The sequence below is a fragment of the Ziziphus jujuba genome, chromosome 8, assembly GCF_031755915.1.
Source record: "Ziziphus jujuba cultivar Dongzao chromosome 8, ASM3175591v1".
Taxonomy (NCBI): Eukaryota; Viridiplantae; Streptophyta; class Magnoliopsida; order Rosales; family Rhamnaceae; genus Ziziphus; species Ziziphus jujuba.
In genome coordinates this window covers 11233730-11250377 of record NC_083386.1, presented here as the reverse complement: position 1 = coordinate 11250377, position 16648 = coordinate 11233730, and the positions used below count along the sequence as shown (strand labels likewise).

General features: G+C 35.2%; 4 protein-coding genes across 6 annotated transcripts; 1 reads left to right on the top strand and 3 right to left on the bottom strand.

Moving 5' to 3' along the window:
• Window positions 1-251: 251 nt before the first annotated feature.
• Window positions 252-2140, bottom strand: LOC107413422 (codeine O-demethylase). The gene is made up of 4 exons (XM_048469452.2): window positions 1562-2140; window positions 1207-1454; window positions 777-1101; window positions 252-623 (listed from the first exon to the last, which is right to left on the bottom strand). The coding sequence occupies exons 1-4, from the start codon at window positions 1838-1840 to the stop codon at window positions 372-374; spliced, it is 1104 nt and encodes a 367-aa protein (XP_048325409.1). The 5' UTR covers window positions 1841-2140; the 3' UTR covers window positions 252-371.
• A 659-nt stretch (window positions 2141-2799) lies between these two features.
• On the bottom strand, window positions 2800-4006 carry LOC107413413 (thaumatin-like protein). 2 transcript variants are annotated; one of them, XM_016021357.4, is made up of 2 exons: window positions 3802-4006; window positions 2800-3646 (listed from the first exon to the last, which is right to left on the bottom strand). In XM_016021357.4, the coding sequence occupies exons 1-2, from the start codon at window positions 3974-3976 to the stop codon at window positions 2970-2972; spliced, it is 852 nt and encodes a 283-aa protein (XP_015876843.2). In that variant the 5' UTR covers window positions 3977-4006; the 3' UTR covers window positions 2800-2969. The 2 variants fall into 2 exon arrangements, with proteins under 2 accessions (XP_015876843.2, XP_015876845.2); XM_016021359.4 differs by having other exon boundaries at window positions 3798-3987.
• A 2308-nt stretch (window positions 4007-6314) lies between these two features.
• On the top strand, window positions 6315-10129 carry LOC107413406 (uncharacterized). Of its 2 annotated transcripts, XM_016021344.4 has the most exons (5): window positions 6318-6743; window positions 6929-8745; window positions 9138-9339; window positions 9456-9652; window positions 9732-10129. In XM_016021344.4, the coding sequence occupies exons 2-5, from the start codon at window positions 6951-6953 to the stop codon at window positions 9809-9811; spliced, it is 2274 nt and encodes a 757-aa protein (XP_015876830.2). In that variant the 5' UTR covers window positions 6318-6743; window positions 6929-6950; the 3' UTR covers window positions 9812-10129. The 2 variants fall into 2 exon arrangements, with proteins under 2 accessions (XP_015876831.2, XP_015876830.2); XM_016021345.4 differs by having other exon boundaries at window positions 6315-8745; window positions 9456-9646.
• A 2665-nt stretch (window positions 10130-12794) lies between these two features.
• On the bottom strand, window positions 12795-15567 carry LOC107413402 (L-type lectin-domain containing receptor kinase S.4). The gene has a single exon (XM_016021341.4). It carries the CDS (start codon window positions 15092-15094, stop codon window positions 12980-12982), a length of 2115 nt encoding a protein of 704 aa, XP_015876827.3. The 5' UTR covers window positions 15095-15567; the 3' UTR covers window positions 12795-12979.
• Window positions 15568-16648: the final 1081 nt, after the last annotated feature.

Sequence of the window (16648 nt, the reverse complement as noted above, 5' to 3'; positions counted from 1 at the left end):
ATAGCTTTGCCATTAGTTTGTTATGATCAAACCCTGATCAATACTACTTGATACAACTTAAGACATGAACAAGTAAATTATATAATCCCTCGGGTACAGAAATATGAAGCATCAGGTTTCCATATTGGAGTACTCTGGAGAAATTTAATTTTAAACCTGAAATCAACCAGGGAGGGTTTAGAATGGGCTATTGTCCATTTTTTTATTTGTTGCCTGTAATTTGATTGATCAGCAATTAGTTTCAAAAGGCAGAAAATAATAACATTATATGATGTATCATTCTATTATTGTTAAATATGTCTTCTATCTCCATAGTTTACATACTAGCACTAGACAGAAAGTTGGAAGAAGAAAAAAAAAGCAACCAGAATTCATAAGTCCTTTTCTAACTTGAGAAAGCTGGTGTGAGATTTTCCATCCATTTTCTTGTCTAAAAAGTGTTTAAGGTAATCCAGAAACTTAACATTTCTGTACAGTCTTGGCCGATCAACCATCATTGATTCCACAGGACCAATTTGAACCTCCTCATCTGGAAGTACGAATGTTGCAATGGAAATTCTTTCTTTTTTCGTGTTCGTGACAGCTCTGTGCTCAATGCTTCTGTAAACCCCATTGCTCCAAGCCTGGAAAAACCACCATAAAATCTTTAATTTAAAAATTAAAAAAAAAAAAAAAGGAAAAAGCTTGTACTCGCTGAAAAGATATTTCTAGTACAAAAGGTTCAATTAGGAAAATATTGGCTTCAAGATCATTTAACTCTTTTTGGTTAAAAGTACCTCAAGAGCATCACCGACATTGACGACCAATGCATTTGGAATTGGCTTTACGGGAAGCCATCTTTCCTTGTACTTGATCTGCAGAGCAGTGATCTCATCATCCTGCAGAAGAAAGGTAATGGATCCTCCATCAGAATGTGGACTAACACCAAGAACAAGGTTAGGCCTGGAGCACCGCGGATAGTAGTTCAGTCTCATTGATTGTTTCATTACTCCATGCAACCTTTTCAAACCATGTTTATCCAAACCCATCAATCGTGAAAGACATTCACAGATCTCCACAGTCACTTTCTCTACTTCTTTCGAGTATTCATCGACTGCCTCTCTGTTTTAAAAACATAACAAATTGTGGGTAAGAAATAGATTTCAGCCCTCAAAAAGGAACTAAGAGTAGAGAAATTTCATACTCTAGATGAAGAAGCTAACATACTTGAAGCCTGGTAATGTGGTGGGCCAGTACTTGAAGTTTCGATGTTCGGGTGGTTGAGTTATCAAGAATGAAAGATCACACCAATCTAGCTTTTGATGTTCTGAAACCACATATGCTTGGCCAAATCCTTGAATATCATTCTCAGCCATTGCATACTTCTTTTTCTCTTCAAGTGGGAGATCAAAAAATGCTGCCACAGCAGCCTTCATACTGTTTAAAACCTCTACTTCCACACCATGGTTTATTAGCTAGGAAAACAAAAAAAAACCAAACACCATATATAAAATTAATCATAGCAGAGTTTCAAATATAGAAGATTTTGCAATAATTTGTGAGATTAATATGTATAACATACCTGGAAGAAACCCCACTCCTTGCAAGCAGAATCTAGCTTGTTTAGCTCATCTCCATCTCCACTAACAAGCAAATAGAAATCTATGACTGGGATATTGTCGAACATATGGGGAGAGAGGGTGGAATCTGTTGGCCTGTCTTGGTATTCTTTTATATATCTTTCAGGAACACTTTCAGAATCATTCTTCACCATCTCTTGGACACTTGGTACCGGTAAAGATTTTCCCCAACCCAGTTCCAAATCTTCATTAATTTTTCCATCTTCAACATTTGGATCCATTAGTTTGCTCTTACTTGGTGTCCTTTCCCAAATTCAGATACACATACACACACAGACGATGTAGGAGCTTAATTATGTTAATTGCATTCTAATTAAGGGATCTCTTTTTTCCTCTTCTTGAAAGATACCTTTTGACACACATTTGGATTTTCGCTTTGATATACATATATATATATATATATATACAAGTTGGTGTTAAATATCATAATTCGTTGATTTTAATGGTGGAAAACGATGGAATGATTGATCAGAGAGCAATTTTGGAAATTTGCTTCTTGCTGGATTGTTCACTTGCCAGTTGCTGCATAGTGACAAAAGGATCAATATTATCATAAAATAACTTAGGGAAATCCAAAAGCTAGGATTAATTTCGTTAGTAACAAGGATTAATTTCGTTACTAACAATTATATATTAGAGATTTGGTTTTTTGGATCATTTTTTAGGGTCATATCAATAGATCATGGAGTTGCTATAAGAATATTTTATGCGCTTATCACTATGATATCATTATTTGCACTGAAATTAACTTTCTTTTTTTTTTTTTTCTTTTTTTTCCTGGACAATTTGTTAATTATGGTATTATTGTGATGATGAAAGGTACTGAAAAATTGTTAAAGCATCATTTCAAGAATCAACAAGAGAGGTTTTAAGATAATTTAAGCGAAATATGGAATCCATATGTTAGAATATTCACAATTATTATAACCATTATATGGGTTGGATGCATCGTTAAAGCAAAAATAAGTCTTAAAAAACAAAAAAAAAAGAAAAAGGAAAAAAAAAAAAAAAGGAACATGGATGATTCAATTCAAGATTCAAGAGAAGTTGTCATAATCAATACTACTTTTTCTTTTTTAAACCGAGAATTCAAACTCAATTTCATTATACAAGAAAACAGTAGTTGCTTTTCCACTAGCTATTCGGAAATAGATCATGACCAACACTACTTAAATACATGTGCAATAAAGTTTATATAATCTCATAAATAAAGAAAATTTAAGCATAAAAAATTTCCATATCCCAAAGAATCTAAATTTAAAGTTGAAATTAACCAAAACAATACGAAGAAACTTAATACATAGCAATGAAAATACAAAACACACATTGATCTTGGAGCCTTTCTAATTTTCAGTTAGGAGGGCAAAAGGTAATAACATAGCGAGGAGCTTTACAAACCTTAAGACTAGTAGAATCATCATAAGCATAACTATAAGCCCTGGGACAAATTGCCTTGAACACTCGCGAAAACACAGTCGGTTTACAACTCTGCCGGCTCGCAAACTGTCCCGTACAGCAATACTTGTCGGATTTGGAAGCCAAACAAGCACTTTTGCATCCCACCACCTTCCCTCCTCTCCTCATCTCCAGCGCCGACGGACAACACTTGTTCACATCGGCCTCGCACGCCGCCAACCCGCACCCAACTCCGCCCCCGATCGGCGACATCGACACCGGAACGTTGAACCCATCCACCAAACTCACGTCGTAGTAATGCAGGGAAGATTTTGACGTCCCCAAAGTCATCTCCACCACCGTCGCCGGAGGAACTCCGCCGATTCCTCTGCAGTGGAGAAGTCCCGCGCAGTCTCCTGTCAGGCACGACCCTTTTCCTGTTTTTTGGTCGAAGCAGCAACCTTGTCTTCCCCAAATTCTTCCGGACCAGTTCTCGGGAAGTTGGAGTGAGACTTGTTCACCGCTGTAGAGATGGAAACCGCCGTCTTGTGGAGTTTGGTGGCCGGCGGAGCCTAGGATTCCCGGCCATATGCTTTCTTTGCAGTTGTTCACTATAATTAGTTGGGTCCCATCTGCGAACATCATATATGTATGAAAAAGTTAGTAGCAGTGTTAATTAACATCCACACAGTTCTAGTGGGTTGTTGTTTATGCAAAAATTATACATCACACCAAAAATTATGCATCACACAACAACAAAAAGTGTTGTATATATGTATGTACCTACAATGGAGATGGACATGGAAATGAGGAAGATGAAGATTTGTGAAGAAGAAGTTGGCATTTTGAATTTGGAGGAATAATTTTATTGGGTATGTGTGGAGTGTTTTTGAATGATAGTAGTGCATGAAAGTTATTAATGAGTGAATGAAGTTGTGGGGATCCTTCTTTTTCGCTACCATGAAAGCATGTATGAACGTATTTATTTATTTTTTATTTGTTATTTTTTATTTTTGCTTTTTAGAAACAACTGCATGTGAAAACGGTTTTGCTAGAGAAGACAAACTTTTTTTAAAAAAAATAAAAATAAAATAAAAGTGATTTTTGTAAAAGGAATGGGCTGAAAAAGTGAAAAGGGGGAATTGTTACTTTAACACACTTTTCTATCTCAAAGTTGTTTTCTTTTACATAGAAAAAGAAAATAAAGGTTAGGCGTGATGTCTAGATCTCCCATTTATATATAATGAGAGCAGAAATTCCTATTGGAATGCATTGGTTTTATAATTTTTTTCTAATTAATAAAATGAAAAGATTGGAAGTATAGAGATTGACATGTATATGAATCTCCGATTTTGTTTTTAATTTTAAAAAGCATTTTTTTCAATTATAAAAAATGAATAGCATTATTTTTTAAAGCACTCCAATGCTACTATTTGAATTAGCATATAATAATTGTGTTGCATAGGAATCTGTAAAATAATAAAAGAATATAAGAGATAATGTACATTAGAAAAATGTATAACAATAAATGAAAGCATAGTAATTTTAACTTTAAAAATGAGTTTAACATTTTGAATTTGGAAAGTGACTTCTTATTTTAATTTGTGAATTTAAAAAATCTATTGAAGACTTTAAAAAAATTCTTTTTTTTAAAAAAATTTTTTTAACTCCCTATTTTTTTAAAAATATTGACCATGGAGAAAAATGAGGTGGGTCCCATGTGGATTTTGAGTGGCTGACTACCAAGTTCTGTAGACAATTGATTGAACTACTTTAATAATGATTAGATTTGACAGTGAAAATAGTTACCAAAAACAAAAGAAAATTGTGACAGTGAAAGATATTTTAAGCACATAATATTTCTTTGAGTGGAGAAAGTAAATTAGTCTGTTCAATTAATTTAATTGTTCAAGAAAAAAAGGTTAAAAAAAAAAAAAAAAAAGGAACGGGACATGGTTAGATGGGTTTACTATTTTAATTGTCCTCAAATTCTACAAAATTTTTTTTTTTTTTTAATTGTCCTCAAAGTGAAAATAAATAATTCAAAGGGCCAATAATGCTTCCCACTTACAGTCACACCTGTCTTAGCATAAGATTATATCCTTTTGTCTCCAAACACTATAAATAGTAATTTTGTGGGGAAATCGATCTGTACGTTCCTAATAAAGCTTTATTAATTAATTTGAAAAACAAATAAAGAAACTAACAAATTAATAAGATGATTTTTGTTCATAGATTTGTCAAAGATGCAAGCTCTTAATTTGGAACAAACCTCGAATTGCTCAATATGGATCTGCTATTTCTCTCTTCTTCATCAATTTCTGGAACTTGGAACTTGAACTATTCTCAATGTTCAATGTTAATAGACTACTTGAACATGGACATATATATATATATATATATATATATGTATTCATTAGAAAATGCATAATCCTTCTGTTCTTATGGTTTAATACATAAGAAAAGAGAAAAGCTCCTGATCACCATGCCAGTTCTCTCACATCCAAGTCATTGAGAAAAGAAAAAGAAAATAAATAAATAATCAGTAAATAATTAAAAACTCCTACATCAAATTATTTAATTAAAAAAAAAAAAAAACTCTCATCATGGTTTATGTAAGAAGTCAATCTTTTGTATCACATTCTGAAACTATGAAAATTTGTATCTTGAAAGTAAAACAAGTTCGTATCAAATTTTATGATTTGTTTTCTTTCCTTTTTATCGAGTACTGAGTACATATATATATATATATATTGTCCTAAAAAGTTGGGTAAAAATTAATCAATGAAGTAGCAATAAATCAAAAATTCGAGTATACCAACAAATTAATTATATGGAGGCCAAACCTCCATTAGAAAATCTCATATGTTTGCTTTGAAGGAAGTGTAGGCCCGCCACTGTTTTGTAAATGAGAAATAGGATTAATGCGATGAATGACATTTTCTGGGTTGCTTGTTCATGAACGAGAAATATATGGAGTGGAAAAAAATAATAATAGAAATTTCCTTTGAAATTAATAATAATTACAATAGTTTTTTTTTTTGGTTGCTTCCAGAATAATAATTATAATATTTGACTAGCAAAAAAAAAAAAATGTTAAATTATATAAACGTTAAAAGTTGATCAAAGTCAAAGAAAAAGAACAATTCATGTTTTATTTATTTATTTTTCCAAACCAAACTAGATTCAAAGCAGACCCTTTTTGTAAACTCTCAAAATAAGCTTACTCCAAGAAAACCCACTAAAAATATATATATATATATATCCTATGAATTTCCATGCCTTTCCAATCTATCCCATTGAAATTTTAGATAAAATATTAAAAAAATAATAATTTTTCATTTTTTAATTTAGGGACACGTGAGAGACAGAGAAGCAGAATTTTAACTACCACGAACCCGATTCTACGGTCGTGTCCGTCCGCCTGGTTCAGCTGCAGGTGAACCACGAACCCATTTCACGGCTCTCCAGCAATGCAACCGGAAGTTTCGGTTTCCACTTGCCAAAACCGGTCTAGCTAATGACACTTTGACCAATTACCCTGTTAAACCCGAACTAAAAATGATAAACACAACCGGTTATCGTCGCTGCCCTAACCGGTCCGTTCGGTTATACATCCACGGCTTTATAAAACCGCTTAGCTCAACCATCCTAGCTCGGTTATGCAAATATTTTCCCGAATAAAACCCCCCATTTTCTCTTCAATAGCACTCGATGAAGCATGAACAAGTAAGCTCCTTCACTATCTTATTCTTTTCTTTTACGTTTTCCTTTGAAGGAAAATGAAAATATATTCACTCTTTTGGTGTTAAAGGCATCAATTGAATAGCTTGCTTTTAGTTTTGAATTGGGTAGGATTTTTCTTTCATTTTTTTTTTTTTTTGGTAGTAAATTTTGGGTCATTTTCATGTTAGTTGATTGGTTAAGGTTGTTAAGATGGCTTCGGGTTTGGAACCTGTTCCAATAACTTCCCAAAAACATGACCCAGCATGGAAACATTGTCAAATGTTCAAGATTGGAGATAGAGTGCAGCTCAGATGTATATACTGTAGCAAATTGTTTAAGGGTGGTGGGATTCATAGGATTAAAGAACACCTTGCTGGTCAAAAAGGAAATGCATCGACTTGTCTACGTGTGCCGCCCGATGTTCGGGCTCTAATGCAACAGAGTCTGGATGGGGTTGTAGTGAAGAAGAGGAATAGGCAAAAGCTTGATGAAGAGATTACCAATATTAACCCCCGGCCTCATAGTGAGCTAGAATCACTTTCTCATCATGGTGATGATGTTAACACTGGGCTTCAATTTGGAAGTCCTGATGCTCTTGAACACAATTCGGGTTTGTTGGTGATTCGAGAAGAAGGGACGACGAGTAGTAGGAGTACGGAAAGAAGGAAAAGAGGGAGAGGTAAAGCTTCTTCGGCACATGATGCTGCTGGTTTGATTAATAGTGCTGTCTTAGGTTCCAAAAAAGTAAGCAGTAATATTCACATGGCAATTGGGCGGTTTTTGTATGATATTGGTGCTCCTCTAGATGCAGTGAACTCGGCCTATTTTCAACCAATGGTTGATGCAATTGCTTCAGGAGGTTTGGGGGTTGTCTTGCCCTCATATCATGATCTTCGTGGTTGGATATTGAAGAATTCAGTGGAAGAAGTTAGGAGTGATATTGATAAATACAGGGCATTTTGGGAAAGGACTGGTTGTTCTATTTTGGTTGACCAGTGGAGCATGGAAATAAGTAGAGTTTTCCTAAGTTTGTTGGTGCATTGTCCTAAGGGAACTGTGTTTTTGAAATCTGTGGATGATCCTAATATTATTAATTCATCAGATGATCTTTATGAGTTGCTTAAGACCACAGTGGAAGAAGTTGGTGTAACGAATGTGCTGCAAGTGATTACTAGCAATGACGAGCAATATATTGTTGCAGGCAGAAGGTTGACTGAAACTTTCCCCAATCTATATTGGTCTCCATGTGCAGCTCGTTGCATAGATTTGATACTTGAGGATTTTGGAAACATAGGCTGGATAAATGTAACAATAGAACAGGCTCGATCTATTACAAGATTTGTCTACAATCACAGTATTGTTTTGAATATGGTCAGAAGATATACTTTTGGCAATGATATTGTGGAACCAGGAGTCACTCGTTTTGCTACTAACTTTTCAACTTTAAAACGACTGGTTGATCTTAAACACAACTTGCAGGCCATGGTTACCTCACAGGAGTGGTTGGACTGCTCATATTCAAAGAAATCAGGGGGTCTGGAAATGTTAGATTCAATTAGCAGTCAGTCATTTTGGTCCTCATGCCTCCAGATTGTCCATCTAACAAATCCACTCTTACGAGTTTTGAGGATAGTTGTCAGTGAGAACAGGCCTGCAATGGGGTATGTTTATGCAGGAATCTATCGAGCAAAAGAATCAATTAAGAAAGAACTTGTTAAGAGGGAGGATTACATGCTTTATTGGAATATTATAGATCATAGATGGGAACGACAGTGGAACCTTCCTCTTCATGCTGCTGGCTTCTATCTTAACCCTAAATTTTTTTACAGTGTTGAAGGAGATCTGCACAATGATATCCTCTCAGGGATGTTTGACTGCATAGAGAGATTGGTTCCTGATACAAAAGTCCAAGATAAAATAATCAAAGAGATGAACTCATACAAGACTGCTGCTGGTGATTTTGGGAGAAAGATGGCAATGAGGACTAGAGATACTTTGCTACCTGGTGAGGGTTGAGCTTCTTAGAGGCTAAAATTTTCTCTGTTGGATGCTTGCTTGTTTGGTAATAACCTACCATGGAGTAAGATATAGCTAGCAAATTCACTGACATATAAATAAACATCAATTTGCTTAGCATCTGTGATCACTGAAGAGTTAGGTTCATTGTATGAAACTAAATTGGTATATACAACATTTGAAAATACTGCAGCTATTTGTTTCTGTGAATCAAGGTACAATTGGAAACACCTTAGGTCTAATACCTATGCTTCACATCTTGCATTTCCATCAGAGGAAAAATGAAAAAGAGAGAACTTTAGTTTATTATCATTCTTTTTGTTGCATGTCTAACTATAGCTTCATTTCGAATAGCTAATACTTTCTGTATACTTTTTCTAGCTGAATGGTGGTCAACATATGGAGGAGGTTGCCCAAATTTGGCACGTTTGGCTATCCGTATTCTCAGTCAAACTTGCAGCTCCATTAGATGTAAGCACAATCGGGTTCCTTTTGAGAAAATGTATGAGACAGGGAATTGCCTAGAGCATCAGCGTCTCAGTGACCTTGTCTTTGTTCAGTACAACTTGCAACTAAGGCAGATGTAAGTAGGACTGGAACTTCATGTAATTTTGGATTCTGCATGTTTTATTTGTGGTGGTTGCAATTGATATGGGAAGGATAGAAGGTCATTCTTTTGCTAAAAAAATATTTTTGCAGGGTTGATAGGAGCAATGGACAAGATTCTATAGACCCCATTTCATTTGATTGTGTTGGTGTTGTTGAAGACTGGGTCAGAATGAAGGACATGTGCTTGGACGACCACGGGGATACAGATTGGACAGCACTTGATCCACCCTCTGCCAACACAATGCTTTTAGGTCCCCCAAATGATGATGCTGATGACTTGGGTGCTGGTACTTATATGCTTCTTTGGATGTGAAGCATAACTAAATACACTATGATTTTAATTGGTTGTCTTGATCAATTTTGCAGGGTTTGATGATTATGAGGTTTTTAGCAGGTTGAAAGAGAGTGAAGAGGAAAATGGTGAAGATAATGTAATTATCCAGTAGGTCAGCATCTAAGAGATATTGGAGGAAAATGTTGTAAGATATCTGTGCCTGTGCTCTCATCTAGTTTCCCAAAGCCTTAAAGTATAGGCAGGTAGTGTTTGGCATTGTAGCTGATAACTAGAATCAAATAGTGTTGTAATTAAAAGGCTCTTGTATATGCTATCCTCTTGTAGCTCAGAGGCTTCATACTCATTCAAGTTGTTTAAATCAAATATGGTGTAATTTTATTTATGCATTGAAGGTGGGTCAATTTGCAGGGTATGATGATTGTAGGATTTTTCACACATAAACAAGTTTTAAGAAATTATGTTTTTTAAATCTTATGCTGCGTTCAAATCTGTGATTTGTACTTTGCTTTATATTTTTTGTCATTTACAGAACATCTTTGCTGTAGCAAAAAAATATTGTGCAAAACAGAATAGTGGGAATGGACTTGTAGAAGTGCTGAGTTTACCTATGAGTTCAAACACAAAATACCTCAAGCCTTGGTGATACAAATGGGAAACATACTTTAGAGCAAATTTAATGTCTGAATTTGGCAGATATCCTATCTCAAATCAAACAAATTCACATGTTCTAGCTGGTTTCTTTAAAGAGAAAGTGTTCCATGTTTAGCCAATTTCAAGCTTTTATTTGTTGTATGTATATTTGCACTCTTCACTTTTTTATGGAGTTCTTTCTAAAACCATGGAGCAAATGAGGAACTTGATTCTTGGGTTACACAGCATATTCTTTTATCGCATATATATTCAACATTATTCAATTACTTAGACAGGTTCGTGAATCTGAGTTGGAAAATGTGGTTAAATTGCTATTTTCAGATAATTCCTCAGCCCAAATAATCTTTTCTACTAAGTGCTGTTTCAGGAATCAATATTAATATGCAACTGGTTCTGACGGAGTTTAGTTTATTGTTGGTTGATTCTAAGCCAACAATACATAAATAGTAGCTCCTTTATTCATGAGATTGTGGAATGGAGGCCAAAAGTCCTAGAGCAAAGGTATGGGTTTTGCTTCTAGTGAGGAATATTCTTGTAGTGAAATGAAGTAGATGGGAAAATCTAATTGCAAAAGTGGAAAATTTTATTTCTATTTTATTTTTAAATTAATTATTATTTGACATTAGTGGAGTTTTAAACTGGTGCTGAAATTGTTGATTAGTTTTATACAATACTTAGATAACCCCATGCAAGGATATCCTACAGGGTACACAAAACTAATGTTTTTTTACCAATTCATTTATTTAGAAGAGCATAAGAGGTAAGAAGTTACCTATATAGTTTCTGATCTTTTTTCCATTGTATCTTCAGGTGGGAAAATTTGTTTTTTTCCCCCATTAAGAGCTGTGTGCCGTTTACCATCCTGACTAGAAAAAGTGCTAAATAGAGATAGTGAGACTAATTCAAAACTATCAAAGTTTGACACTCAACTTTGATGTGCTTATAAATTATACTTGTGATTCAGAAAGTATGGCAGACCGATTTGAAACCGGGAATAAGCTCCATTGCAACGTTGATTGTAATCCACTTTACGTTTCACGTTTCTACTTAGGTGTTCTTAAAAGTCATCACCTTGCGGAACACTAGACAAGAATTGAATTTGGTGCCCTTTTCTCAACAATTAGTGGACGGAGAAGAAGAAGAAACACTTGTGATTTATTGCTGTTTGTGGGTTGATTTGGTCGAGTTTGCTTTTTTATATGACATTCTATATATTTTCTTTATTTGTGTTTAATTATATTGACTTGTTATGATTTCATTAATATAAAATGAATTAAGAATCATACATTGCTATATAATATTATAATACGGAAACATGGGAATCTTTTTTTTTTGGCTAGATTTTTGAGAATCATACTTTGCTAGTTAGATTATTTTTTCCACACACCTTGGTTTATATGAATTCTTTGAATTCCTCTCATAGACCGCCGACACAAGATTTGAAACGGAAATCGAAATTGATAATTTTTTCGTTATGTTTCTTTCAAACTGTAGTATGATTCTAAAAGATTTGAATATGATTTTAGTACATTTAGGAAGTAGGAAGGAACATGTTATGTTTGCTCTTTTATGTTTTGTTGAAGAGACATGACTTTGGCTTGTATCTTAATTGCATTTTTATATGGAAAAGGTCCCACTTATTACTATTTATTATTTTTTATTCTTTCATATTGGTAAGAAAATATCAGTTTTGTTCGTTAAATAATATTAGTTTGGAACATCATAACTTTTTGCTTTCGAGTCAAATAAATGCCAAAAAAAGTATTGAATAGTCCCAAAATCTCAACTCCACAAACATTAATAGACACCTAGACAAAAATTGTGAAAAACACGTTTAATAAAAATAAAATTATTTATTATACCATATCATCCACTTAATAAATAATCATCGACTTGAGCTCAATTTCTCTGGTGGCAAATAAATCAAAAGAGGATCCTACAATTTCTATTTCAAGTACTCAAATAATGAACGCTGCAGTAAATATATGTACACATTGATAAAGAATTAACGAAGGGGTACTAGTTGTAAGATTTATTTTTATTTTTATTTATTTATTTTTTGTAAATGAGGGGTACTAATTATAATTGCCTTGATGCGTGGCATGTAACCTCTCTAATAGTTCCACATGTGCGAATTTTCTGATCATGATTGATGGTGATGTTACGCACCATGAGTTGTGCAATTAAAATATTATATTTATTATTTATAGATTTTTTTATTTTTTTTGATAAATGTAAATAATACTTCCCTGGCCGCCATTTTCTCTGTGTTTGTCTTATCCTAGGGGAATATATGCACTATATCTGCACTTTTTTTTTTTTTTTTCAATAAAATAGTTTTAGTATCCATAAAATATATTGAAAATTTTACAGCATAATGCAATGAAATTGTACCTGATCAATAAAATTTTACGCTAAATACTGTTTTCCGAAGCAAAAAATTATGATAAAAATACTGAAATTTGTTGATCAACAGTTTCATATCTTCAAAATTTTTTCTATACAAATTTTTTTTAAAAAAACAAATCCATTTATGGGTGTTATATAAAATCAATTTACACTAACCCAAAAATTCTATCATATAATTATCCCCAAAAAGATAAAAATTAGGTAAAAAAAAAAAAAAAAAAAAGGAAAAAAGCACTGTTTAACGGTATAATCTTGACTACTACCGGAGAATAAACAACGGCGACGGCGAACCAGCTTCAACATCAACATCGACATCTCGGTAGTCATTATCCCCACCGGCCGATGACCACGTACTCACTTTATCTAAGTACGACGACGGCGGATAAGAATGCAAATAGTCCTCAAACTCCCCAGTATTACTATTACTGCCACTCCCATTCCCACAACCATCACCACCACCGCCCTTCTTCTTCTTCCCATACTCCTCCACTGGCACTGGAGCCCCAATCTCCTCCGGCAACGCCACCTCCCCCTCCAAATACCTCACCAACTGCCTCATCGTGGGCCGGGCCTCCGGCACCGAATTGGAACACATCAGGCCCAATTTCAGCACCACACCAACCTCCACGTCATCAAATCCGGCCTGCATTCTCGGATCCACAACTTCCAAAAGCGAACCGCTTTTCCACCGATCCCAAACCCAATCCACCAAGATTAGCTCCTCCGGGAGTGCTTTGGGCTCGATGGGCCTTCTTCCGCACACAACTTCCAGCAGAAGCGCACCGAAAGCGAACACATCGGAACTGGTCGTCGGTTTTCCGGTTCGGGTCAGCTCCGGTGCCAGGTAACCCAGCGTTCCGACCACTTTCGTCGTGCTTGGGTTCGAACCCCTTTCGTATAGCTTAGCGAGACCGAAATCGCCGAGTCTGCCATTAAGATCCGCGTCCAGCAGGACATTACCAGCTTTGATGTCTCTGTGAATCACGGTCTGTTCCCATTCTTCGTGTAGATATAGAAGACCATAAGCTACGCCTTTGATGATCTTGAATCTCTCTTCCCAGCTCAGAATGGATTTGGGTTCGTCGAATAGGTACTTGTCCAAGCTTCCATTGGGCATGAAATCGTAGACCAAAAGCAGATCTTCTCGCCGTCTACACCATCCGAGTAACTGAACCAGATTTCTATGGCGGAGACGACCAATACTGGCTATTTCCGATACGAATTCTTGAACACCCTGTTTGGATTCGTGGGAAATTCGCTTAACAGCGATTTGGGTGTTCGAATTTGGTAAAGTTCCTTTGTAAACTCGACCAAATCCGCCGAACCCAATTAGCTCTTTGTCTCTAAAACCTTTTGTTGCTTTTTTAAGCTCCTGGTACGAAAATCTGTGAGGACCAATATCCAGCTCCCAATCTTCAATCACATCGGCGTTCTTCATCTTCCTAATTAGGTAGATTGAGATTCCAGCGATTGAGATCATGACCATGGACGTTGCGACAGAGACACCTATTACGATCCCCATGTGACTCTTTTTGGGTCCAGGAAGCGATGGCAGAGTGTGTAAATTTAGAGACTTAGCTTCCCCATTCATCTTGAAGCTCCAACCAGCTATATAGTGCGAGCTCGCGAGCACGCCGGTCGAAGAAGAAAACCCAACATACATATAATCTTCAAGAAACGCTGAGAGATCGACATCGAAGGTAAGGATTGAAGATCCGGGTTTTGTAGAAGATTGTGAAAGCTTAACTGTCAATTTGTTGATTACCGAATCGTAATCGATCCAGGCCTGTATTACTTTACCACTCTTGAGATTGAGTTCTTGTTTCGTTGAATCATTGCCATTGAAGTAAGCAGCCTCAGCAGATTTGTTCGATTCCAAGCTGTTGATGTCGATCCCGACATGGTTATCGTTAATGTCGTGAAACTCGAAATCCTGAACGGTATCGAATTCGACAGCGAAAACATGGTTGGAGAAATTCCCAACATCTGTGGCATTGAGTAGTCCGAGGTATTGACTTGGAAGAGCCCCACGAAGCTCTTTAGCTGGGGAGATTGCGAAAGCTAAGCCATGGCCGCCAAGCTTGGGATACTCGGGGACTATTGCGAAAGCAAAGGCGGTGGAGAAGGAGAAGACTTTGCCGTCCGTGGAGTTTTTGAATCGAATAGGCGATGAATAAAACGCATGGCCAAGTACTCTACGCGTGTTGTTTGTGAGCATGAGAATGCCATTTCTCTTAATCTCTGCTACTCCATTCAAGCTCATGTTGTTGCCAACTCCATTGAATCCGTCGAAGAAAAGCTCATCATCGGACTCACACTTTACTGGGTTGGAAAGGAAAAAGAAAACCCAGAAAAGCATGAGCCTTTTTGCCATGGAATCGAGCTCTGTGAACTGCTGGATCTGCTTCAGGTAGTAACTAAATTTGGATAATTATTTTTGAGAGACGAGAGAGAATCTGAAACTGTCACTGGTCTTCGATGCTTTTGTTTGGAGAACTTATGGAAGAAAAAAGAAGAATCTGAGATTGTGAATATGAGCTTGTGAATCAGGGATCAAGATTTGAAGGCCAACTTTACCACCAGCTCGCACACCTTAGCCTTAACCAACAACTTTAAAACCCCGCAGATGGTAAAGCTTTTCACTTTCTTTGCTTCTCCCATAGATTGTCTATGCTTCTCTAGAGTGTTTCCATTCAATAAAGGTACTTCATTTATTATTATTATTATTTATTTATTTGGTGAATAAAGGTTCTTCATTTATTGTGTTTCTGAAACAATAATTATAGCCATCTTGTTTAATTTATGATAAGTAATGTAGTAAAAACCACATTCTTCAGTGGATAATCCGAAAAATGAACCCCAGAAAAAAAAAAAAATAAATAACATTACAATGGTCAACCTCTAAGTTCCAACCATTTGTTTACGTCTCAAATGGCTAAAGTGGTCTCTTTATACTATTATTTTCCTTTTTCTTTCCTTGACTTATCATGCTGTGGTTTTGTCCGGTGAGATTTCACATCTGGGTCATGTTAGGCATGGCTTTGGAATGTTTGCTTTAAAAATTCAGAAACAAGACAACTTTCTAAAATAATTTTAAATATGGAAAATAAAACTTAAAACCAAAATTGATAAAATATAACTTATTATTAACCTCGTCTGGAAAAAGTAAAAATTGTAAGAAAGTAGAATTAAAAGTTATCTCAACACGACTTAAGTTATCATTATTATTATTCTCATAACTAACATAAAAAATGGAGTAAAAATTGTCGTGTAAAAATAAAGAAATTTAACAATAATATTTATGCATATTGAATACAACGTCAGTGTCACAACCCAAACCCCATGGCTCCCAAATGCCAACAGCTTACCTTTTTTGTCCTTGACAACCAAAAACTATAAAAAGCACAAAAGCTGGTGCTTCTTAGTACTGTTTATTTTTAAATACCAAACACGTGGTGCATTTTGTATTGTCTAATTGGCATATTCGCTGAACCAGAATATATCTTTCTCCATTTTCAAAACTTCAGATTAAACCATAGACGAAAAAAAAACTAATTCCCACTTGATCGAAATTTAGAAATTTGCAAACAAGACCCATTTTGGGATATTTGATCATTCAATATTTCATGATTAATTTCTTATCACAATGTGGTTTCATACATAATTATTGTGTGTTATGCCTCAATTTTATGTGATTACTACATACTCATTTTTTCAATCTAGGATTTTAGATAAAAAAATTTGTATAGGATACTTATTTATGCATTTATACACACATAGTTTTCATAGTTCATTGTACTCCTAAATTTAACCTAATAAAAAATATTAAAAATATATATCTAAATTCAGATTCAAACCTTAACCTATTTATTATATGCGCTTTTAAATGCCAACACCATTGTAGATTTTGGATAAGGTGATTTTTGAT